The following is a 27,257-nucleotide window of genomic DNA, read 5'->3' as shown; positions in this document are numbered from 1 at the left end:
GTTTTCTTCTTTTTTTCGCCTCCTTGGTTCCAACCGATTCATCAGTACCTTTTCCTTTATTTCGTTTAATACTTTTCCGTCATCATAGTTAAAAAGAACTCGTGATTCACAGTTATAGTTGTTCCTTCATTAAATTTGTATATTGTTGGTTGAATATCTGCTATTTGACTTTTGATAATTATTTACTGTGGTATTTATGATGTCACTAGTCTCTTTAACATATTGGAACATAATGAACAAATGCACTATTTAAAATTGTATTACAGGTGTAAAAAATTAGCCATAAATCTCTTGAAAATCTTAGGTAATAAACATAAAACAAAAATGATTCAATCTTTTTTAAATAAAATCATCTTTTTTTGAATCCACCACTTACAAAACAGACAAATCGTACTTTCAAAGAATTTTCCATGGAAAAAGAGGGGGGGGGGAATGAATGACTTCATCAATTGAAATCTGCCTGTTCGATGCAAAATGCCGCAGTTGCTCTTTTGGATTTATGTTAAGAAATATATTAGGAATCTGAATCAGTTAAGATCTTAGCGCAACTCGTTGAACCTTTTTTTCTATCCAATTTGAAGTCGAAAAAGTTTGCAAAAAGTAATGTTTCCAAAAATATTGATTTAAACAATTAGAACATACATATTTATTTTTTTTTAATTATCGATCAAAATAATGACACAGCATATTATGAAAACAAAAACGAAAAGCGTTTCGAAGCCCTTTTTCTAGTTTTTACATTCAAAGTGAAAAAAAATTATCATCATAAAAAATCTTCAACTTTGTCCTGCTCTATACACTATACAATAACCCGAAATGAATATGTTGTTTTTATTATAGACCCACTCGAAAAATGAATATTGCAAGCAGTCTTGCATTAACGGACCACTGTTCGCCGCACAGTGGGGCAGAAATGGCAATTTTATGATATCAATTATTTTTTAAGGTAAAAATGCTATTATGATGGCAGTTTGTGTTTTTATGACAAAGGTAGTAGTTTATTGAAACCTCTGCTACAGTTTTAAATTTCGGGAATATTGTATAAATTAACCTGGAATTGCTTATTTAAAAAGTTTTAATTGATTGGTCAAGGGTCAGGGAATTGAAAGTGTTAGAATGGTTATTCACAATTTTTTCAGTTGTATGGTCCAGGAGATTTTGTATAGGAACTTGAGCTTCAATTTCAATGACTTCTACGTTTTGTGGGTAGCAATTCTTGAACCTCTTGTTTTTGATTGGAACAGTATTTCGTAACTCTGCCGTGCGCTTTCATTTTGTCTGCTCACTACTGTTGGCAAAATCAAGTGCAGGGCGTCCAACGGATGGGAGATATTTTTTGAACGAAAAATTTTTACTGAGCCAACATTTTTCAGACGAAAAAAAAAAACGTTTTTTCATTCGGTATGAGCAATCCCATTTAATTATGAACTGGAATTAAAAATGTTTTAAAGCTACCTTTAAATTATTGCTCTGACTTGGGCTACAAAAACTTTTATTTTTTATGTAGGATTCAACATCTGAGAACTTATGATCAATGTTTCTTTGTTTGCTCAAAAAATAAATTTCGCCCAATTTTTTTCTTGAGCATTGGAAATTTTGGTCTTCAGAACCTTAAAACAAGTTGCAAAGTGCAAAATGATAAATGGTTTTCAAAAAAGTAAGTAGTAGGCAAAATAACATTTAATTTAGTGTAGATGTCAATTTACTTAATTTTTTTATTTAAGGCTCAAAATTGTATATAAAATGTTATAAATATAAAATATTTTTTTGGTAAAGTAAACATTTTTCACACCCTTTTTTCATTTAAATACTTGTTTGAAAAGTTCAAAAATATTGTTAACTTGCAATTTAGAACGGAAAAGGAGCAGAGAAATTGTATTGAAATACTATTCGTATAACAATTTGGAGATAATTTTTTTAAAACAAAAATTGAAACACTTAAAAACTATTTTAAAAAAAGAGGCTGGGATGCGACCCACACTAATAACTTCCCATCCGGTCTGTCGATTTGTCCTGCTTAAAAGTTTGTCTATATGTACTCGTATCAGTTTTATAAAAAAAACTGTTAATTCGATTTTTCTCAAAATTTTATCGAATGTTTAGAACAATATTTCTTATAAGATAAAATAAAATTGAAGCCAATATTTCAAATTTTTGAAAAGATATTTGAGTCGAAAATCAATTTTTACCAACTTTTATCCATTTTTTTTAGGTTTTTATTTTTTTTAAACTGTCAATTCGATTTTTCTCAACATTTTCAAAAATGTTGGAAACAATATTTTTTATAAGATAAAATAAGCTTGAAGCCCAAATTTAAAATTTTTGAAAAGATATTTGAATCGATATTCAATTTTTACGAACTTTGAGTAATGTTTTTTTTAGATTTTTATTTTTTATAAAAAAAACTGTCAATTCGATTTTTCTCAAAATTATACCATATGTCAAAAACATTATTCTTCGTTGCACAAAATTGTTTAGGAGATGAAATCATATTTCAGTCGTAAGATTTTGGAGGTGACAAATTGTTTTTTTCAGTTTTATTGATTTATAAAAAAAAACGTTATATTGATTTTTTTTCAAAAAATATACCTGTTTGGTATCACGTTACAATATATTATATAAAATTTAATTCAAGTCTCTAGCGTTTTTGGTTCGTAAGATATTTAGGGTTAACCAAAATTTTCACCTTTTTTCAAACTGCTATGGTAAAAAAACTACCCACACAATTTTTTTGAGACCCCTTTCTGCATCTTTCTGCCTTATTATCTGTATAACAAAATTTATTTGAAGTCGATATCTCTTCTGGTTCTTGAGCTATGGAGGACGAAAAAAACGTCGCGAACGTTCGGACGTACGAACGTACGAACACACGCACGCACAGACTTCTTTCTAAAAATTTTTTATTTCGACTCTAGGGACCTTGAAACGTCGAGAAATGTCAAAATTTTCAATTTGACAAACCGGACCCATTACAATAACAATAATAAGTTAATAAAATTTAGCTATCAGAATTTGTATAGTGTTCCCACAATTTTGTAAAATAAATTTTTAAAAAGAAGTAAACAATTTTTCTGCTTTTTAAATACTCTAACTTTATTTTAAAAAATTGAAAACAAATATTTGAGGCAAAAGTCAAGCACTTTTGTTTTTTTTTTTTGGTAGTATAGGTATATTGTTCCTAAAACTTTTCCCTTTTTCAGACCTGCTTGACTTTTGCCCCAACAGAAGTTATGAAGTGAAAAGTAAGAAAAGCCTTCACAATTTTTTTTCTTTTCATTTCAATTATTTCAACACAAAGATTTCTTTTTTATATTTTAAACTTCAATCATAATCTACATACCTTCATCTAGGTGTGACATTATTTGAAACTTTTTTCCGATCTTAATTTTGATTTTATGGATAAAACTAAAGTTAATCTTTTTTAGCACTTTTTAAATAAGCGATTTTTGCACATTAAAAGTCTACTTTGATGGGCTGTCTAGCCTTGTCTACGAGACATAAAAAAAAATCAAGCTCTTCGTATCAGATTTTCCCGGTACTTTAAGAGAGCGAACTTTATAATCCCGTTGCTTTAATTTTGAAAGGTGACCTTTTTATCATCACCATGTATGGAGCTGCCCCACTGTGCGCCGGTGTATACACTTCATAAATCAAACAACGGTGTTTGCTTTGACTTCATAATTTACTCTCATTGTTTTTTTCGATAGTTCGAGACCATCCATCGAACCAATGTAATGTAGTTAGGGATTAAGGGGACGTATAGTTTTCAAGCCGAATCAAAACGGCTAAATTGAGAAAGCACTTTTCATGACAAAAATTACTATTGGAGTTCAGATCCTCGCAAAAGACAATTCAATAGAAAAAACTTTAAATGGCACAGGCAGGGATTGAACCAAAGACCTCTGGCATGCCGCACTTACCATCAAGCTTGCTTCCTTGGACCCGAAATGATCTCGGCGTTAAAGTCTTGTCAAAATATACCGATGCCCTGTTATGGTGCATTGGTTCGATGGATGGTCTCGAACTATCGAAAAAAACAATGAGAGTAAATTATGAAGTCAAAGCAAACACCGTTGTTTGATTTATGAAGTGTATACAGAGTTCTAAATCACTAGGCCGTACTTCTCTATAGACTGTTTTGCTACCTACATTATTTTTTATAAAGGTCACATTTGTAGCGAAATTCGTAGTAAAAGACCCCAAAGTTAACTCCATTTTTCGGTTATAATTCTGAGTCTAGTAGATAGGAATTTTCAAACAAAATTGAAAGCCATATTGTATAATAAAAAGTAGAAAACAATACTTACGCTTCAGTTATTATGTACGGTCTAAACACTTAATTATCAACGGTTCATAATTGATTTAAAAAACTTTTTTAATATATATTTTATTATAATAATAATTATTTATATTTTTGGTAGATATAATTATTTTACGTCAATAAATAATAATAGTAATAATAATAAATTAATTTAAATTTTATAATTACGAATCGAAGAAGCTTCTAGATTGCTATTGTTGTGCGGTGTCTTTTGCCTTTTTGATTTTACCAGAAACCCGATGATTTACCTCCTGGAGGGTTTCGGACTTTTATACAAGATCGATTTCCAATCGTGTCTAACTCCTCTGTTACAATAAAAAAAACAAATAGAAACGTTAAATAACAGTTTGTTTTAGCATGTTTCTTAAAATAACTCACCACTAATGGAAAATGTAGATTCTTGCATATTTCTCTGTCCATCAATGCGATGGCCCCGACATGAGGGAGTACTGGCCAAAGAACCTTCACCACCTACCATGCCAGCACTTGCGGAAATCATGGCCCTTGTCAATGGTTCCTGGTACGGAATTTCGATTTCCAAGGCGTCACAAAGGTTAAGCTTTTTGGTACCATTAGTAATTTCTTCTTCATGGTGAGTTGTTTCTTCGTGCTTAACCTTACCCTCGAGAGCGTCATAGACAAATGCAGGACGTACCTCGCAAGGCACAAATTTACCATGCCCTTCGGCAACACGAACTATATCGTTTTCCACACAAATACGACCACGTACGATTACAACTTCAGGAACTCCATGGCAAACCATGCCTTCAAAAATATTGAAATCGCAAGCATGATGATGGGTGTCTTTGGAAATTTTGCGTGTCATATTTGGATCCCAGATAACTACATCAGCATCTGAGCCAGCAGCAATGCGACCTTTTTGAGGATACAAATTGAATATCTTAGCTGCGTTTGTACTGGTAACGGCAACAAAACGACATGGATCCAAAAGACCAGCATGAACACCCTTTTCCCAAACAATCGACATACGATCTTCGACGCCATTAACGCCATTTGGAATTTTCGAGAAGTTTCCTTTTCCGATTTCTTTTTGATTCTTGTTGAATGTGCAATTGTCACTGCCTGTTGTTTGGAGATCATCACTAAAGAATAAGGAAATTGTATGTGTTAATAAGGATTTTTAGTGTTAGGAATTTGTTAAGTAATAGATCTTGTTAATAAACGTTTTGTTGACAGTCACAAGAACAAAGATGTTATTGGGATGGTTAGTTGAATGTAAGTTTTGTTGATTATTTTAAGCCAAAAATTAAACTATTGTAAGATAAATGCTTATGACGTTTTCGACCCAACTTGCAAGCATTGCCTCGCTTAACCTAGAGATGTTAAATTTTGAGGAATAAGGATTTTAGATAAAGTCATTACAGTCATATTATTGAATCTACATCTGTCAAATTGTCTGTCATTTATTTAGTCGTATTGTAACAGGTGTCTTTTTTTAGACGTTTGGTTTTCAATACTTTGTTCGAAATTTGTGTTTTTGACAGCTGTCATTTAATTTATGCTCAGCTGCGATTTGCCATTTTAAAATGAAGCAATCAATTTATTGAAGAAACCTGGGGAGCGCAATACTTCGCATTGTGAGCCTGTGGAGTGGTCTTAAAATCGTCCGATTTGGGAATAATTTATGTTTGGTTTTATGAAATTTTTTGTTTACGCAGATAAGCCAAAACGATTGACGCCTTTGAAGAAAACGCGTTATTGCTCACGCATCGTCCAATCACTGCTTTAAGTAGTCGAAAACTAGCCCTGGACGTTGTATTTCTTCAACGTCTATGATTTATAGTGTTGAACAAGTAAATCAATTGTTTTATAATCGAATTTTTCCATAAAGTTTCCTTAAATTTTGCAATGATGTTACACAATCTCAAAATAAGTTGCTTTAAGGTTCCTTTTTTGTTTTCGTTTAAAATCCAGGTTTTGTCTTATGACAAGTTGTTATGTGATGCATTTAAACTGACAATTAGCAGGCTTAGACAACATAAGGGGCTCATTTGCAGTCAAGTGAATTCTTTTAACGTACATTTCGGGCACAACTAGTTAGGTTTTTAAAGGTAATATATTTTAAGTTTGGAACTTTACTTCACTAACCTTCAGTTAATCGTGCCAAAAACTATCGTTTTCTCTAAAACACATTATTTAGGCAAGCTACAAATCGACCATGACTTGTTATTTTTATAGTGAAAGAATATTACTCATTCCTTTTCCAATTCGACAAGAAACTCTTTTACACAAAACATTAAATGGAATTGTGCAGAAAATAAATAAATTACAGAGTTATAAAGTTCAGCTTTGAGTTGAAAGAAATAAAATGATCAGCTGTCATTTTGACATAAGTAGACTTGACTTGATAGTTAGGGAGATTTTTCTTAATTAACTTTCCAGTCAACTTTACAATAAAGTTGTTTTGATGAGAAGTCAGTTTTTTGGCAGCCAATCCTACACTAGAAACTTGGTATACTTTCAAGACCTTTATGTAGTCTAAACTTGCCCAGTAAAATTGATTTAAATCTCGCCACCTTGATTTTAGAAAGAATTGTTCCTAAAATTAATTAGAAACAAAAACTGTTTTATGCTTGTTAACAAAATACGTAATGAAAATAACTTGTTAAATGGTGGATGCAAAATAATACAAATCACATTGGTTGGATAAAGAGAGAAGTTCAAATATACTGACGTTTTCAAAAATGCAGATTATAGGAAATCGGATGAAGATTATAGTGAAGACGAGCATGTTTATTTTTATAGCATCTTCGTCTGCATCAGTGTTGCCAAAATTTTGCAAGTGTTACAAAAGCTTTATATTTCTTCTTATATTTTATTTGTTTTTCTAGCATTGGTTACATTTTCTTCATATTGCAATGTTTTTCTTCTATGCGGGGTCCGCCAAATAACTTCTTTTTTTTTAAATGCTATAAAAAACATCGAGCTTCGGCTTTGTGGCATGTAGTGCCGCCGGCCGCTGCGCCGCACCGTCCTGTTGAAACCAAATGCTGCCAATATCCTTCTCTTCAATTTTTGTCAACAAAAATTCGTTCAACATGACCCGATAAAGTATCTTGCACATGAGCTACGAACTGCGAACATGAGTTTTATTACTATTCGTATGCAGCGACGAATTGTCAATTATAAAATAATTACCCTTTTCAACAAACAAAACAAGTGGGGTATAATTTTGAGGTTAAGTTGAACGCGAACAATTTATTCGTTGCAGTGTGGATTGTATGTGGAACGCAAATAGAGTTTGACAGTTCGTAGCAAACACACTGCAATTCCTTACTGCCCAATTGTTTTGACAAAATGGTCTTATTATAGAGAACGAAATGCAAATTTTTTTATCCTAACATAATTGTCAATTGATTTCTTATAATTTAAATGTGCTTTTGTTTGAAATTTTTAAAATCACGTTTGTTCGTCCATTCGTTCATTAGTTGTTCGCTCTCATGTGCAAGGCCCTTAACTCCTTGTTTATTTTCGAAGAAAAATATCCCAATTATGCCTCTGGACCCAAGTCCGCGACAAACAGTGACTCGTTTTGGGTGCATCGGCTTTTCAATGAATGCGTGCGGGTTTCCTGTGCCCCAAATGTGACAATTTTGCTTTTTTACATACCCTCCAAGATCAAAACGAGCTTCATTCGAAAATATGATTTTTTTTTGGCAAAATCGGCATTTTCTCTTAGCGTTTTTCCCAGCGCTGTTCAAGCGTATGCACAACCATATTCGTTCAGCGGGAGGATACAACTAATTATCTGTCAAATCAGACATGAGCTAAGTGTTACCATTCACGAAATATGGCGGACCCGAAATTAGTGAGAAAATTTTCCAAGTTTTAATTCAAAGTATGTTTTAGCTCTCATTTTAAGACTATCGAAAAGCAATGGGTACCTCATTATCCACCTTATTTCTTTAAAAGCTATGATTTTTTTTTTTTTTATGTAGGTAAGGTACATATAAACTTTCGTTAAGGCACTGAAATGTCAAAAAGTTATAGTAATTTATAGGAAGTAAAAAAAGTTAAAATTAGGCGTTTTTTATTGGTAAATTTATACGCAGTGCAGAAAATCTTACACACTAAAGCCTAGTACATACTTCCTCGTGAAGTGAACGTTCGCCAGTGGAGAAAGTGAACTTTTGACATTGCTCACTGGTACACACTTGTGAGTACACGTTGTGAACATGAACAAACCAAATGTCAAAGCTTCACCAACAGTTCCCGTACATTTTGCACGTGAATTGCCCGTGAACGAAAACTCTCCACTTTGTTCTCCACTCAGCTTCACGAGCAAGTTCACGGGTGAACCAAAAACTGAAATTTGTATGGGTTCACGAGATGGTTCACAAGTATGTACTAGGCTTAAACAACAACAAGGAAATAGTGCGAATAAATAAGGCAGTAAAAATAGTGCATATAATGGCTGAAACGCATATACGCTTCAGCTTCGGGTTCGTCTCCGTTACGTTAGGCCTGCTCCGAGGTTGCTTTGAATGACATTTCTATTATTTCATCCCTCCAAAGAGAAAATATTTTGTTTGTTGACATTTTTTTTTCTGTCAAGCAAAGCAAATGATCAGATAATTGAACTAAAGCTTCCGTTTGGAGTCGCATTACGTTACATTACGTTCTTTTCCTTACGATTGTCAAATGAAACGTGAGGTCGAAGCTCCATTGTGATAGCATGCATTGAATTCCTATGGCTGAACTCGCAAACGTCAGGCGAAGCCGAAGCTGAAGCGTGTTTGTGTTTCAGCCATAAATAGTTCAGATAAAGTTTTGGAATGCTTGGAATAGAATGACATTTCATCCAGTTAAAGAAATATTTTTTACCTAAAGGTTGGCAGGATTTTTTCTTGTGCTCTGTTTTCACTAGAACAAAAATAAATTGGTTTGAAATATTAATCTACGATTAGACTGTCAACGTAAATATTTAATGCGTTGACTACTTGACATCACCCAAAAGTCATCAATAATCACAGTGCTATCTCTAAATTTTTTGATGTGTGAGTTAGGACTCGCCCAAATCAAAGCGAAAACAAATTTTCTTCATTGGTCGAGTTTAAAGGCTCTCCCAAACCAACGCGAAAGTGGCATATTCGCTGACGCGTCATTTTTGTTATTATTGTGATTGATTCGCCCTGATTCGCTTCGCGTCAGTTATGGCAGTGTAAGTTTATTTTGAGAAGAGAAAGTTTAATTGTGGCGCTGTATGTTTCACGTTGATTTGTTTCCTTTCACACAGGAAAACTGAGTTGTCAGCAACTGGGAGCTTGTAGGCAAGACAGGCTTATGTTCGTTGTGTCCATACGATGAAGAGAAAATCAATCTGCACATCCCTATCTCACACCCTTGAAATCTATCTATCTTTCACACATACAATACAAAATCTTTCAAGTTGAATCCAAGAATATTGTTTGCATTTGGGCTGTAATCTAACCATCTCTCTCTTTTTCACTCGCATATAATCTACCTGTCTCACTGCTTGCACCTAACATTACAAATTTAATGTGGACAGGCACTCTTATGTCATTTCAATCTTTCAATTCATACTTAACTCTATTCTGACTGGACCTGCATGTACACATTAACTTGAATTCTTATTCAACTTTACACAAAAACAACGAAGATACCAACTTGGAGATTTAAAATAAGAGTGCATATAATAGCCGCGTTTTATTATCACCGTGATCTGATCCGGATCAGATCATGATAATAAAACAGCATTGGATCATCATATTTTTTATTATTTAAAGTTTGGTAGCAGTGTCAAATTCGTTCTTTCAAAAGTGACATTTCGAAGCAAAAAAAAATTAAACAAATACCCAAAATGGAAGCTGCTGTGGTTGATCGAAGTATTCATTTTAATTTTTATTTCTTTTCTCTATTAAAAACTTTTATAATTTGCAGTTTTTATTTGAAAGTGATAAAAGCGAAGAATCAAACAATTCAATTTTATCCCTATTGAATCTTATCGATGATTATTCAAGTTCCAGTTGTAGCTCCACAACTTCTGAAAATGTGCAAATCACAAAAATCAAAAAATGTTGAAAATACTTTTACTTGGGAATTATTTGAAATCATTCTTTAAATTAAAAATGGTTGTAAGAAACACTTAGGTGACATAAATTAGAACTCAGAACCGTCTAAACCATCTCAATAAAGAGACTAGTTTTGAAATGACGACGGTGGGTTGTATGTAACACTTTTAAGAATTTTGTATGATTTTCTCTTGAAATTCTTGGAAGTGTTACATAGGTACAAACCACTGTCATTTCAAAACTAGTCTCTTTATTGAGATGGTTTAGACGGTTCTGAGTTCTAATTTATGTCACCTAAGTGTTTCTTACAACCATTTTTAATTTAAAGAATAATTTCAAAAAAATCCCATGTAAAAGTATTTTCAACATTTTTTTCTGCTGCAGCTTTCTCGATTTTATTTATGTTTTTTGACATTTAAAGCAGGGTTGCCCATAGAACATTTTGCTCAATGATTTTTTTTGTTCCTTTTTTTTGGGGGAAAATAATACCCATAAATTATGTCAAATATACATTTTTTTGGACTTAATTATTTGAATTTCACCAATTAATTAGTTTTGTTAAAATATCTAATTATTTCATGGATTATATACCAAATAAATAAATATAAAACTTCTCGCTGTTTATTTAAAAAAATATTTTATTTCAGTCAAATTAAAATGTTTATATGGCAATACAGGTTTTATTTAATTTGTTTGCAATGATACCAACATTTACATGTGAAATCACAATGATAGAACGCTCCTTGTTGTGAAAAAAAGAATTAAAATTTGGATCTCAAATTGAGATCCAAACACAAAGCAGGATCTTGTGTTGTTGTTGTAATGCATGTAAATCCAAGATCCGGATCAGATCATGGTGATAATAAAACGCGGCTAATAGTGAACATATGTTTTATTCACACTTTCCATTACTGCACTTATTTTCCATTACTGCACTAGCTATAATTTACCAATAAAATACGCTTATTGTTGTATTCTCTCCCACTTTTTGGTTTTGACATATTTGTCTAAAAAGTTTTGTTTAAGACGTTTTCTTAAGTGGGCACAGAACACGTTCAACTTAAATAAACATTGGATACTGAGTTTGAAAATTCAAATGTTTTCCTATAATTTGTTTCGCATGATGCAAGTTTTGCTTCAGCGGGCTACTTTTGTCACTTTATTAGGATCTAGTTAATTTTGTTTCTAAGCTGTGCTCACATTTAAATTTTAGATTCTGTATCCTAAATTTGCGATAAAATTAAGTTTTCCCTTGTTAAATACTTTTAATCATCAATAAACATTAAAAAAAATTTGAAATAAATTCCATCACCAACTGTCATTAATTTAAATTTGTTTAACAATTTGTATGCTTTCAAACATTCAAATTGGTTATAAAAAAAAATGTTTAAAAATCATATTCAGAAGGATTTAAAGGACATGAACATTTATACTTACTACGCCAGTGACTTCATTAATTGCCTTGGCGTTTCGGCTGGTTCTCGAATTGGAGGACTTGTTAAATAAATAGCTTGATCTGATTTGTGTACACCATTCATAGAACGTCCTATCGAACTGGCCAAAGTCTCCCCATACACACAATATCCACTACGACGAGCACGACCAATTATTTCGGCCGATGCTTTACATGTTACACAGGTTACATAAAGCGGAGCTTTCATCTATTTTGTGTTTTAAGTTTTTTTTAAAGTAATGTAAACAAAGAAAATGGAAGTTTGTTTTTTACGTATGGAATAAAGCTGATTATTTAGTTAATTGTATGATTAGTTGTTATTAATATAATTATTAGATATGTACAGCTTAGAGGCGACACAAAAATGTTATATACAAAGCAAGCAACACACACAAAAAGACTAAAATGGATTTTTCTTCAAACGATAATGCCATAATTTTGAACTTTCTGACATACTCACTTTGCCAATAATTGCATCATAAATTGTGGGGTTGTAGGATCTGGTCGCAATGGCGGACTTAAGATATGTGCGGCTGCATGATGCCAACATTCATTTAAACAATGTGTTCCATCTGTACCAAGAGCTGCTGCCAATGTTTCGCCATAGATTCCACGATTTTTATAACGGAATCTGGCACGGGCAAGCTCTATGCCAGCAGATTTACTCATCACATGCACTACGTACAGTGGACAATCAGCCTAATTCATATTATTTTTTGTATATATTTACATAGTGCAATAAATAAATCATAAAATAAATAATTAAAATAAGGATTTTAAACAAAACCAATAAGAACTTAAAAGAAAGTATCCATATTGCCATCACTAAAATTTCTTACACTATATGCATCTTTATACTGTACAAAAAGCTATATTTAAATTAGAGAAAAGTTTACGAAAATATTGAGCTACTGCAACACAAATTTAAGGTCCGTTTGTTTACCTTGACGATCCTCACGAAAAAGTAAAAACATAGCTGGTGACCTATAAGTTATCTGTCAAAAAATAAACTCTTAATTTTTTTCATACTCGCTCTTCAAGAAAGATCAGACCTCATTTCCTCTCGTTATAATGTGACAGAAGCTGTCAGAGAAATTTGTATCCTATTCAATCATGTCAATGAGGTGGTTAAAATATTGAATGGAATTTAAATTAATTTTCAAAAATGGGGCTTTTTTTGCAAAAATATCTGCATTGAAGTATGGTTTTACAATAAATACAAATAAAAACTTTTCATTCAGATAAAAGTAGAAGTTCTATTCAACTTCGGAAATTAATTTTGACGTTTTTCTCGATTATAAATGTTGGTGTAATTTTTAATTCTTGTGTGTATCAAAGGCATGTTCGTAGAGTAAAGGCCAAACTTTAATAGGCATATGGGCGAATAAGTAAACGTGCCAATACAAAAGAATCTCAATAGGAGTGAACATAATGGAGTCTAGCTCCGTTTCGTTCAATTTTTCTCAATTTCGTTAAATTAAGCAAACTTAAAGCATTATTCACATGAGCACGACCAACCACCAACGAATGAACGAATATTCGTCGATTTTGACATTTCTTTCACATGAGAGTTTTTAATTCGTCGCGAATAAAGCTTGACTTTGACCACTGAAACCAAAACAAGAGTGATTTGTTTAGGTTAAGTACGCGCGATTATTTTATTCGTTGCGAATGTGGATAATGTGGAACGCGAATAAAGTTTGACAGTTCGTATCAACTTAAATTTTTTTCGCGACCAATAAATTTGTTTTCTTAAATTTATTAATATATGATATTGAAAAGTAAAAGTATGCATCATAAATCAAGTAGAAACTATATTGCTATCGTTTTGTGAAGTATTTGTGTTGAAATATGTCTTCAAACGTATACAAACTCACATTTTGTAAGTCATTTGTCGTTCGTTTGTCGCGCTCATGTGAATGTTGCTTAAGGCCCAACTATAATAGATTTAACCGAAAGTAAGCTAATGTCAAAACCGAACGAAAAGTTATCGGAAGTTTTCGTCAAAACAAAAAATAACCATAATGGATTCAAGTAACTTAAGCAAATGCGTTTCAAATTTCACATTTGCTTAAGCTCGAGGCATTTAAATGGCTCTTGAGTAATTGCGCGAAAGTTAGGGAAATTTAGCGAAACTGAGCAAAAGCTCAGCTGGCTTAAGCTCGGTTAAGTCTATTATAGTTGAGCCTTTATGCAAGAGCATAAGTCTCTCGCCGCATAAGTAAAATCTGACATGTAGATACGTGAGCAAAATTGCATTATGGCTATCCGCAGTAATTTCACAAACTTAAGTGAATTTTCGTAATCGCAAAACACACGAGTAGGCATCGTCAGGTTAAATTTTAATAGAGATGTTATTCGCGTTTACCTATACTTATAGCCAAATAAGCATTCTTATTCATTATCTACTACATTAGGTTAGGTTAAAGTGGCTGCGGATTAAGAATCCACACACTTAGGCCAAAAGAAAAGGCCCATTTGATACCACATGAATCTAGAGAAATACTTCCCACTAGTCGAACCATTTTGAGCTTTTTATAAAGCGAAGGAGATATTTGATATCCTTGTTAGCTAGTACACTGGGATTATCAAAAGAGTATTCTCAAAGATGAAGTTGGTAAATTGTACCTTTTAGCAGAAGTTTACATGTAGCTTTCGGTATACCTATCTTCTCTCTTTCAGGTGAAATAGGTATGACGGTTCCATTTTTAGCGAGTTTATCTGCTCTGTGATGTCTCTGTGGCCCGACACCCAACAGAGGAGAATGTTAAATTGCTGCGCCATCTCCATAAGAGACGATCGACAATCAAGGGCCGTTAGAGATTTGGTTGAGACACCGTCAAGAGATTTGATAGCAGCCTGACTGTCTGAGAAGATGCGGATAACAGAAGTTGATATTGCGTTTTCTCTTAGCCAAGAGAGAACCTCTTTGATCGGTAAAATTTCCGCTTGGAAGACGCTACAATGATTAGGGAGGCGGAATAAGATGATTTGATTAAACTTTTCTGTTTACACACCACTACCAACTCCCTCAATTGTCTTGGATCCAACTCTATAAAAATGGATGCATTTGTCATCCAGGAGTTTTTTGTCTTCCCATTCATTTTTGGATGGAATGGATACCTTGAAGTTTTTTCCAAATTGGGGTTTTGGAATAGTGCAGTCTATGTACTTTGGTATAGAACCAAAGAGGTTCAAAATGATGGAGTGCCTTACATTGTTGTTGGTCCATTGAGATGAGGCGTTGAGTCTTATAGCTGTACTCGCTGACACTTGTTTGCTGAATATGTCGAGGGGTGTCAAATGGAGGAGAGTGTTTAACGCTGCTGAGGGTGTAGTTCTTAATGCCCCGCTTATGCAGAGACATGCAGTGAGTTGGACTCTGCTGAGTTTGTCGTAGTATGTGACTTTCTCCAGTGCAGTCCACCATACTGCAACCCCGTACATAAGTATTGGTTGGATGATCGATCTGTATTGCCAATAGGTTATGCGAGGTTGAAAACCCCATTTACTTCCTTCCTATGGCTTTCTTGCAAAGGAAAAGAGCTGCTGTAGCTTTTTTAACTCTAGTGAGCATATTGAGTGCATTTTGGAGGAGGTCTCTCAGTGTAGTAGGATGTTCCCCTGTGACGGCGATAGCAACATCATCGGCATACGCAACCACTCTGTAGCCTTCCCTCTCAGGGATATTAGTAGTTCGTTAATCACTATATGTTACACAGGAGAGGGGACAGAACACCACCTTGCGGAGTGCCTCTACGGACAGACCTTTTCGTACAAAAATCCCTCATCTTAGAATTGATATCTACTACATTAGCTATCAAAAAAAAACATTGAAGTGAAATTAAGCAAATGTGTGACCCTTTTTACCTGACAAATAGGTTTCTTTTTGTATGCTGTCAAAATGATGTCGTTCAGTTTTCCAACAATACAATTTAATCGAACGTTAGCTTTTAACCTGACTGTTAAAATGATTAATGGTATATCGAAACATTTAGAGCACAGTTAAATATTTAAATAAGCTTCAATTTTGATTATTGGTAAGGCTCAGAGTTCATGATAGTAGACCCCTTCCATTAAACTTCATGTTTACTACATCGTATTGAGTTGAGTTGTAAAACTAACCAAATATCAGAAAAGGAATAACCGCCTAAACACGATGGGTGAAGCTTAAAAAAACACTTGAATTAAAAGCTGTCATTAAGCAATAAGCGCGTATTTTGAAGCAAAGGACGTCCACAACAGTAAAGAATTGAAGTTTGAAGCTGTCAAAAAAAACAATCTATGAGTCAATTTTGTGCGGGAGTTTAGTTGTCGCGCTCTATTTGTTGAATAAATTAATTATTTTTATTGATTGTTTTACAGTTCAACTTGTGTTGAACTACAAAAATCTACACTACATCAAGTCAAGTGTGCTGTTCTAGTACTTTTCAATTTTGACAGTACCTAACACCAACTTTAACTTTTCCATTATGTAAGTAAATTCGAAAAACAACAAATAATAAGAAATGTCAAATATATGCACAAGACATTTATTTCACGTTGACCCATGAGTGTTGACTCTTTGATGCGCTCTTTTAACTCTTAGGGCAAGACTCAAATTTGACAGCGCTTTTTAGTTCAAATTTCATAAATTATAAAGTGTTTGTACTTGAAAGTAAATTTATTAAAAACGATTTTAAAAAAGAGTGAATTTCATAAAACCAAGTGCAAGGAAGCAAACTTTACTTCCACAAACATAAATTTAACAAATAAAATTAAGCATTTGAAATAGTGTTTTTTCACAAATTTATAGCTCAAAGGTATGTAAAAGTTGACCAAAAATTCGATCTCACCCTTTGGCATATGCCAAAGACGATATTAACTGAAACGGAATAGCAAAATAACAAATGCCCAAAAACAAAATGTCAAAATCAATGGTGTAACAAAAACATAGTTCGAAAAGAGTAGCGGCTCATAAGTCATCGTTTGCTAGTATTTATTTCTGTTTCATTCTTCTTTTCTCTTTCGCACTTCATTCATACAAGACTTAACATTCGCCGTGTAATGCCAGACTTGTTCAGCAGTTTTTTTATTTTCCAATAAGAGAGCTTATACGCCTTTTACTGCTTTTTGAGATTCATTGTTTTATCTGCAGGGCTGCGCTGTGGACAGCATTTGTCTTCATCTTCAAATTTGTTATAGGTAGGTCGAAATGGCGACCTCAAGGCAACCTAGCCTGAGACCCAATTAGCGCTATATTGCGCCGTTTTCATACCAAAAACTCGTTTGACCTGTGATTGAAAGGGATAGATTTATAGAGAAGCTTCATAGCGATTATGTAAGAGCCATTTTGTCGCATTGAGAAAAAAGATTAGGTCTCTAATCTTTGTCTCAGATAGCTTATCAAGTTCGTGAAAGAATGCTTTTCCAAAGTATTTCATTCTAGTGTTTGCCAAAGCAGGACATTTGCAGAGGAAATAGATTATCGTTTACTTTATCTTTGGTCACTACAACTACGGCTAAAGATACCCAACTTCTCTGCATGAACTCCTATAGGCCAATGTCCGGAGCAAACCACAACAATCCTGGCTATGTCTTGCCTTGGCCTGCATAGAAGATAGTTTTTACGGGTTTTATTATAGGTGGGCCATATCTTCCTAGATATAATGCATTTGGGTAAATTGCTCCACCTTCGGTTTGGTAGATAGAAAAGATTTTTCTCTTTATAGCACCAAGAGCAATGTTAACCATTTCCGCAAGTGAGCTATGAAGGGCTGATCCGTGCCTGGCTAGCTCGTCAGCCCGTTCATTTCCCACGATACCACTATGGCCCGGAACCCATATAAGGGTGACACCGAGGTTAATATTCAGGCTCGCAAGCTCATCGCGACATTGCTGGACCAATTTAGGATGTGGCCGAGTTTATGGCTATGACAGCTGCCTGAATGTCTGTAAAGATAGCCGCATTTCGGTTTTGGTTTGTGTTTTGTTTAAGTATCTTATACATGCCTCCCTTATTGCCAGCAGTTCAGCCTGAAAAACGCTAGCAAAGTCAGGAAGCCTAAAGGATTTGGCTACATTTAGGGACTCAGAAAAGATCCCAGAACCAACTCCGCACTCCATCTTTGGAGTTGGTAAAGATGGTTGTGTCGAAACCTATCGACGCGATGTCATCCTCCAAATTTTCTCTGGATGGGAAAATAACCTTAAAACCCTTACTAAGGCTCAAAGTAGGAGTGCAGCAGTCAGTGTCTACCCGGATAATATCTGAGGGAATCAATTTCGTTGTATTGTTGATTCCTTCAGCCTAATAGCGCTGCAGGAAACTATGTATTTAATAAAAAGGTCGATTAGTAGAAGATCCAAAATAACTTTTAAGGCGTCAGTTGCGTCCGACATTTCGGGTCTAAACATCTTATTAACCTTATTGTCAGCATTGGGGTTTTCATGTAGTTACGCTGATGCAACTTTACTTGAGTTGAAGAGGAAGACGCTCCAGCACCAATTGAGATGGTTAATGAACAACTAGAGTGTGAAGACATGGAATTAGAAGTAGTTGAATGTTACTCTGTCCGCGATGGGAACCGAAACAACGAGTAAAATGGTTCGGGATCTTCAAAACGAATAAAAGTGTAAATTTTTTGGTTGAACAAACACTTTTTTACATATATATGTACATATAATATATAGTAATAGAATTTAAACCTTCTTGTTTTTTAATAAATACATTGGTTAAAAAAAAATCATAAAAACTACAAAAATATATAAAAGATAATATCTCAGAGTCTATACGACCTAGCAAAACTTGTTTAGTCTTAAACTTTAGCTATTGACCTCAACTCCAAATGACAATATGCAAATATTGGCGTAGGATTTACCATTTACTTGCTATCAAGCAAAAACCGACTAAAAATCTGTACTTTCAACATTTTTGAGGAAAATTCTCAAAAGTCAAAGAGCTCTAGGTATCTCGGGAACTATTCGAGCTAGAAATCATTTTAGTCTCGAATTGTAGGTAATTTAATATATTTTAAAAAAGTTACACACTTTGTTTATCTCAAACCAATACTTAAGAAGATATTTTGAAAACACAGAAAAAAGTAAAAAAAAAATTTAGCAGTTTTTTTCAAGATGGCGGCGCCCGCGGTGGTGGGGTTAATTAGAAAACTTGGATTTTACAACAGCGAACCAACCTAAACAACATATCCAAAAATCGAAACTCCCCTAATTTATGTAACCATTCGGGTTTTATGGTGACAATTTGACAAATATCTCATTTAACTTTAAATGGAATCCCAAAAACACATGACTTATATCTTTACGAAAGAAGTAACTATAAGTTTAACTTTGAGAACAGTTTACAGGTCAACATACCTTTTCCGTTGAACTAATGCATCCAAGTTTATAAACGCGATGAACATCGCGAATAAAACGTTCTTGGACGTTCAAAATATTTAATTTTTTTTTTCCCCGTATTCCCCTATGTTTTACTTTTTTTGCTCAAAACACTTCAAAAGTGTCGGAAAGTATGGGCTACTAATTTCAAAGAATAAAATTTAACGAACACATTTTTAGTTTTAAAAACTATAAGAGAAGTGAGAATTGTCAACAATGCGTATTTTTTGACCTTTTTAATTTAACATCAACCATAACCAACATATAATTTGAAAATTTTACAATATCTTGCCTAATTAAATTATAAAACTTATTTTTGAATTAAAAAACCATTTTCACTAATACCATGCAATTATTTAATATGTATTTACATATTCATAAAACAAAAATGTATGAATTAATGTTTCACAACTTCTTTTTTGTTTGTAATTGTAGAAAAATCCAACGAACTATAGCTACTCTACATAAATCATATTTACCTAAAAATATATGCAAATAAAGATAAAAGTTTCTACAAAATAAACTAAAAACAAAAATCATAAACCAAAGTAAATAAATATGACTTTATGTAATAATGCAACCTACATAACCTACTTATATAATTTGCTAGCGTCCTGATTTTGTTTATATACAACAATACAATTTAACATTAACTACAAATAAAACCAAGTTAAGTTTACCTGATGAGCTAGGATACAGGCACGATTAACAGCTTCCGCTTCAACTTCTTCTTGGCGGGAAAGTTCATGCCCTTCCGGTCCAGTAACACCAGCTGAGAGAAGTTTTGTCACATTTTTCGCTATTATATCACCATTTTCTGCATGAACCTTTTTGAAAAAATAAGAAAATATTAATAAAAACTCTTATGTAAATATTTTTGCTAGACTTACTTGAGCAATGGCGCCCAACGAACGAATTCTTTCGAATGTTTCTAATAGCTCAGTATCGTTTAATTGATACAAACCCTTGTAAGCCATAAACATCTTAAACGAATTCACACCTAATTCGTCGCACATGATTTTCATTTCATCAGAAACCGATTTCGACCACCAAGTTATGCCCATATGGAGTCCATAATCACAGCAAACCTTTGGGTCAGCCCATGCACGCCACTTATCGTATGCCTCCACAAGGGATTCTCCTTTATCGGGCAAAACGAAGTCAACTATAAAAATAGAAAATAACAAACTTATATTAAAAGTGTTTGAGGAAATGAAAATAAAATTGATTACTAATAGTTGTTGTGCCACCGGCAACAGCTGCTTTAGTGCCATGGTAGAAATCGTCTACAGACACAGCTCCGCCAAATTTCAATTGGAAGTGAGTATGTGGATCAATGCCACCAGGAATAATTAATTTGCCAGCTGCATCAATAGTCTTGACTCCACCGGGTACGCCAATTTCAGAGGCGGGACCGACGAACCTGGAATGGGATAAATAGAAGTTGAAAAGTGCATGTAAACATTTTTTTTTATAATAATGGAAAATTTATATGAAATGTTCTGAAATCCCCGATGTTCAAATGGTAGACATGTGCATTCAAGAGGACACAAGCGTCCACAGGTTTTGTCTCAAAACCCACCTCTGTCTATCAACTACTACTCTCACCTCACCGCGGTGAACATCGGGTGCCTAGTACCTCAACTGGAGATTGGGTTCCAACCCCCGTGAAAAGTTGTTGGGGGCAGCAAACGAGAGAGGGGGGGAGAGGTGTTTCTACTAAGGCACCTCTCCTTATCCAGGCGGCAGCGGACGAATTCTCGAGATGGAATCAACGGTGGCGTCTACAGTTCCAGTAAGGTTGAACTACTTAGTGAACACCTTATAGGGCTTCTTCGACATATTCGGAGCCCAGGCCTGTAAGGAGCGGTTTATCCGGCTCCCCTTCCTTGGAGTTATACTAAGGATCTGGTTGGGGGTTGTGCCGTCGGGGTGACTTCCTGGTCACGTAAAAAATACCTTTAAATGCGGAGCACCAACAAGCCTCGGATATGGACGGATTCCCTTTTGACAACGAGCTTCGGATATGTACGTGGAATTTTAGGTCCCTTAACAGACCACGTGCTCCGAACAATTAGCGAAAGCCCTAAACTGCTGCAAGGCAGATATTACCGCCATCCAAGAAGTTCGATTGGATGGACCGGGCAAACGCAAACTAAAAGACTGTGATATATACTACGGCGACTGCTACCTAGAATTACACAGCGTCTATTTGTGTGTGGATTTGTTGTTGGAACTAGACTCAGGCAAAAAGTCTTGAGTTTCAACAGTGTGAGCGAGCGCATCACGACAATCCGCATCAAGGCTAAATACGCCAACATAAGCTTAATATGCGCGCATGCCCCAACAGAGGAGGAAGATGAAGACACCAAGGACATATTCTTCGAGCTCTTGGACAAGACATATGAGCAGTGCCCTGGCTATGACATTAAAACTGTCTTAGGAGATTTTAATGGCAAGATAGGAAGAGAAGACATCTTTGGTGGCATAATCGGAAGATACACCCTGCACAACACCACCTCCGACAATGGATTCAGGCTGGCCGATTTCACTGCGGGGTAAGACGTTCTGGTAGCTAGTACGCAGTTCACACAACTCAATACCCACAAGGGGACATGGAAATCTCCTGATCAATCAACTGTCAACCAGATTGACCACATTGCGATCGACGCACGACACTTCTCCAGTATACAGGATATCCGAACATTCCGAGAGCCCAACATTGACTCGGACCACTACCTCATTGTAGCCAAGGAAGTATTGTGAGAAGGTTCGACGTTAGACGGCTACAATCGCAAGAGACTGCCATGTCCTTTTCCAATCGAGTCTCTAATAACCTTTTAAGAAGTCCTATGCTGCCTGCATTAAGCATTGAAAACCAGTGGCAACATTGCTCTGCAGCCATCAGAGATGCCGCCTCTGAAGTGCTAGGTTTCACACGGCCACAACAGCGAAACCCCTGGTTTGACGACGAATGCCGGCAAGCGCACGCAGCGAAACAAGAGGCATACAAAACGGCGCTGCACGAAAGGACTAGAGCTGCTCGCGAGCTCTACGAGCAGAAGAGGAGAGAGGAACACCGCCTTCTTAGACGGAAAAAAAGAGAGCATGAGAAGCGCGCGATCGAGGAGATAGAGGGATGTCACAACAGGAATGAGGTTCGTAAATTTTACCAAAAGGTAATAAAAACCTCCCAAGGGTATCAGCCACGAACCGAAAGCCTGTAAAGACGATCAGGGGAACATAGTAGTAGAACCGCAGTCGATGTTGAGAATATGGAAAGATCACTTCTCCAAATTATATAAGGGCGATGACGAACCGGATTCCGCTGTACGGGAGATAGAACCACTCAACCTCGGCGACGCAGATCAACAATTCCGCCTACCCGACCTTGACGAAGTGAAGATAGCTATATCTAGACTTAAGTCAATCAAAGCTGCTGGAGCTGACGGCATCGCTGCCGAACTATTCAAAGCAGCAGGCAATGACTTGGTACGGAGCATGCACCAACTCATCTGCAAAATATGGTCGGAAGAAAGCATGCCCGATGAGTGGAATCTCAGCATAGTTTGCCCGATACATAAGAAAGGAGACCCTCTAAACTGCGCCAACTACAGAAGCATCAGTCTCCTTAACATTTCGTTTAAAATCCTCTCTGCCGTATTATGTGAACGCCTGAAGCCATTCGTCAACGACCTGATTGGTCCTTATCAGTGTGGCTTCAGACCAGGAGAGTCCACTATCGACCAAATATTCACAATACGGCAGATCTTGGAAAAAACCCAGGAGCTTCAAATCGATACCAACCATCTCTTTATCGATTTTAAAGCCGCGTATGACAGCATCTATAGGGAAGAGCTCCACCGAGCAATGTCTAGTTTTGGCATCCCTGTCAAACTTATCCGTTTGTGCAGAATGACGATGGAGAATCCATGCTTCTCTATCAAGGTCGGAATAGATCTTACCGATGCATTTGATGTCAAAAAGGTTTTATACAAGGCAATGCACTGTCATGCGACTTCTTCAACATCGTTCTGGAAAGAATTGTGCAAAACTCAACCGCCAACACTAGAGGCACAATCTTCCAAAGGTCTATCCAATTACTCGGATACGCAGATGATATTGACATAATTGGAAGATCAAAGCGTGATGTCAGTGGAGGGTTTTTGAGCATTGCGACGGAAGCGAAGAAGATGGGTTTAGCGGTCAATGAGGGCAAGACCAAGTATATGCTGTCATAAAAAAAGGACATTGAACAACGACATCATGGATAAAACGTCACCATGGGCAGCTAGTAGGTAGTTAGGACTTTGTCTACCTAGGCACCGCTATTAACACAGACGACACCAGCGCTGAAATCAAACGAAGAATTACTCTTGCAAATCGCTGCTTCTTTGGACTTAGAAGCCAATTGAGAAGTAAAGTCCTCTCTTGAGCATGTAAATTACCATCTATAAGGCACTCATCATCCCGGTTCTCATTTATGGCGCTGAGGCCTGGACCCTGTCAAAGAAAGATGAGACCGTCTTAGGATGCTTCGAGAGAAAAATTCTTCGGGTGATTTTTGGTCCCGTACGCATAGATGGAGAATGAAGGAGAAGATATAACGACGAACTGTACGGGCTGTACAGCGACACTGACCTAGTTAGCAGAATTAAAGTCCAACGGCTTAGATGGCTAGGTCATGTAGAGCGGATGGACATCAACGCTCCAGCCCGATAGGTCTTCAAATCTAATCCCGAGGGACGGCGCAGTAGAGGAAGACCACGACTCAGGTGGCGCACCCAGGTGGGAGAGGACCTCAACCAACTTGGCGTGCGAAACTGGAGACAGCTAGCTAGGGACCGAGCTGGCTGTAGACGGTTGTTGGTTGCGGCCCAGGTCCGCCCCGGACTGTAGCGCCACCTTAAGAAAGTAAGTAAGTAAGTTCTGAAATCCGGTCTTATTTCCAGAGATATAAACAAGAATGATATTTTTAGAAAGACAGGATGTTTCAATTTTCCCAAACTGCCCAAATGGTGTTCCACGCTACATTTTGTATTTTAGTTTTTGGTAGAAAATAGCACTTATGTACGTGAGAGTAAAATAATTTCACCAAATTTTGTATCTGTCAAAAGTCATATTGTGGTACGAAAATTGACCATTATTATCATCGTCCGTTTAGTTAACTTAGCATTGATTAAAATGGCAAGACATTTTTGCCAAAAAACCGTTCCATTCTTTTTTGGCAGTTTTCTCTTCAAAATGTGACAGACTAACAATTTCAGACCAAAAATCATGGGAACAAACCTATTCATTTAATTTTAAAACATATATTTTTGCTTATAATAATTTACTCTAGAAACAAAAGGTAGCAATCATTTCAGTTTACAAGAGGGCAATTGAGTTTAATTAGCTGAGTTTAAAAGTGTGTTTTATTTTCCTTAACTCCAGTTTTAGTAAATAATTCGATTTTATAAACTTACTTAATAATACCATCTTCGATGTAGACATCAGCTTTAAAGGTGCTGTCATGATTAACAACTTGGCCATTTTTTATGTAAACACGATTTTGAGCACTCTGAAAAAAAAACAAATGATATTATGAATTAATTTAAGGGCTTATTTAGCTATGAACCATATAAGTAATTTATTTTTGAAAATACACATATATGTTAAAAAATAAAATACAAGGGTTTTATATAAAATAACTTTTACAACTATTTAGGTAGTGTTTTCTTAGACGTTTGGTTTTTAGTCTGGCAATACTCATCACTGTCTTTTTGACAGGTGTATTTTGATTTATGCTCTGTTTGTTTCGGTTTTTCATAACGAATACACTTACTGGCTGAACACAATGGTTGCGTTCAATTTCGTGTTGGATAGCGTATCTTTGATAGGTGGATTTTTAGATACCTTGCTGAACGAGTTGGATAGCTGTATTGAGATTGCTGTCAAGGAATAAAAACAGCTTTCAGCTGTTCACAAAAAAAACAGAGAAACATTTAAGCTTCGAAGTCATAATTGTTGTAAGATAAAACATTTAATAGATAATCAACTGATTCGTCGGACGATGACGAATTGATAGGTGCGTAACAATTTAATAAATAAGATATAACGTCAATCTGTAATCTATGTATTGTAATATTCGGCTTGGTCCGACCATTAAAACTTATTCACACTTTTAAATAAAACACAATTTGACTTTATTTAAATTATTCCAAACTTATTTATTGAACACTTTCAATTAATACTTTTCAAACAGAGTCTTTACTTTCAATTATTACTTTTTAAACACAGTCTTTACTTCATTATGAGCGCCTATTTATATACCTCAAATCGGTTCGTGAAAATACTAGGTTGTTCTCGATGCTTTACGAATCTAGTTCTCCTCTTAATCACTAGATGTTGTTTGACCCGCCACGTCTACTGCAATCCTTTCGAAGGTTGCCCCGACATTTGGCTGTGGTTCTTTTTGTTCGGGCCTTTGGTGGCAGCACAGGTATCGCATTTTCGGCACCGCTTCTCGACATCTTCCCTTGCATATAGCCAGTAAAATCGTTGTCGAACCTTTTGCAGCGTCTTGTTCACTCCCAGATGGCCTCTCAAAACTCCATCATGCAACTCTCGCAGAACGTCCATAATCTTCGATCTCGGTAAGACTAGCTGCATTACATAAGACTTTCCATCTGCTGATTTCCATTTACGTCGAAGGACACCCTCTTGGACATGAAACGAGTCCCACTGAGCCCAAAAGGCCTTCAGAATCGGACTTCTATCGAAGATATAAGTCCATTCTGGTTTTTCCTGGTGTTCCTTTCATGCGAGGATGGGTTCGATATCTGAGTCTTCTTGTTGAGCTTTCCTCAACTTGTCGTTGCTCCAGCCATAAATAGGATCGGCTCTTGTTCGTTGAGCAGTAACCACTTCTTTTCCTTCTTGTCGTCTACAATGCTTACAATCTTGCCTATACGGTCTGCTTTTGTTGTCACGTTTCGTTTGGTAAACCTGGAGCCAATGGTACCAGAAACCTGCTTCTGCCCCTTAAAGTTGGTTCTTATTCGTTCTACCGGGTGGGAAACAACTTCGGAAGCAACGTTGTTGGTGTTAATTTGACCAATTAAATTATTTCTGTTTCCAAAGTGTTGCCATGAGGTTCGTCTTCGCGGTAATCTGCACTTTCGCTGTAGATGCCCTGTCTTATTGTAGTTCCAGCATCGTGCTTGTCCGCCTCACAGGCTCCTTTTACAGTAGCCTTCTGACAAGAGCATTCTTGGACTTCTAATTTTCTTACGCGATGCACGTTTTGGGAAGCTTGTTCTGCAGCTTCCATCGTCAGAACGAAAGCCAATGCTTCTGGTAGTGTTCGCTTTCCGGCAGTGCGTATAGCCCTTTGGAAATTTATGTCGCCCACAGCTCTCACAAAGGCTTCAACAGCAAGTTAATTTATTATTTCGTTACCAACTGTTGGGTACGCCAAGTGAACCAATCGCTCGATATCTGCCTGAAGTTGTTGCAGAGTTTCACCTCTTGTCTCTGTCCTATTGTAACTCGGAAGACTTCTGCCATGTGGCTATTCCCAAACCGCTGTTCGATTGCGTTTGCCAGAACTGCGAAGTCACCACTTTTTTCTGCTGGGATGGTTTGTAGCAGTTCAGCAGCAGATCCACTTAAAGCAAGTGTAAGAGCAATGTATTTTTCGTGATCGTCCCAGCCGTTTGTTAACGCTGATGCTTCAAACTGTTTCTTGTAGATTGACCACGAAATCTGACCATCAAAGCTTGGAGGATTCACTTCTCTCTTCCTTGGGCACTCACCAAAAGGTTCTCGAGCTTTCATCTTTTGCACTTTTTCTAGTTCATTTGTTAGGGTTTCTATTTGTTTTTTTTTATTTTCTCGAAACGTGCATTTTGTTTTTTGACGAGCTTTCGACAGTTTTGATTTTCTCTTCGAAGTCCGCGAACCTGCCTTCTTAAAGGTTTTTCTGTTCGTCGAACCGCTCTAAAATATTCTGCAGTTCTTGCTTTTGCTCACTTCTTTGGGCTTCTAGATGTTTCAGGACATCATTTTTATT

At 35.8% G+C, this 27,257-nt stretch overlaps 1 protein-coding gene across 2 annotated transcripts in view; it reads right to left on the bottom strand.

The window, feature by feature from the left end:
- Positions 1–4,357: 4,357 nt before the first annotated feature.
- LOC129938338 (dihydropyrimidinase) overlaps positions 4,358–27,257 on the bottom strand; it is a 68,758-nt gene continuing 45,858 nt past the window's right edge. The window contains exons 3-9 of one of the 2 annotated variants that reach the window (XM_056045819.1): positions 24,670–24,764; positions 20,437–20,627; positions 20,095–20,369; positions 19,885–20,031; positions 11,812–12,035; positions 4,700–5,424; positions 4,358–4,626 (exon numbers count right to left, since the gene is read on the bottom strand). In XM_056045819.1, coding sequence (XP_055901794.1) covers positions 4,547–4,626; positions 4,700–5,424; positions 11,812–12,035; positions 19,885–20,031; positions 20,095–20,369; positions 20,437–20,627; positions 24,670–24,764 — 1,737 coding nt within the window. In that variant the 3' untranslated portion in view covers positions 4,358–4,546. Of the gene's footprint in view, positions 4,627–4,699; positions 5,425–11,811; positions 12,036–12,287; positions 12,527–19,884; positions 20,032–20,094; positions 20,370–20,436; positions 20,628–24,669; positions 24,765–27,257 lie in introns of both variants that reach the window. The other variant, XM_056045818.1, reaches the window with a different exon arrangement.

The sequence above is a fragment of the Eupeodes corollae genome, chromosome 1, assembly GCF_945859685.1.
Source record: "Eupeodes corollae chromosome 1, idEupCoro1.1, whole genome shotgun sequence".
Taxonomy (NCBI): domain Eukaryota; kingdom Metazoa; phylum Arthropoda; class Insecta; order Diptera; family Syrphidae; genus Eupeodes; species Eupeodes corollae.
Note: the sequence above shows the minus strand (reverse complement) of the source record. Positions and strands in the feature narration are given on the sequence as shown.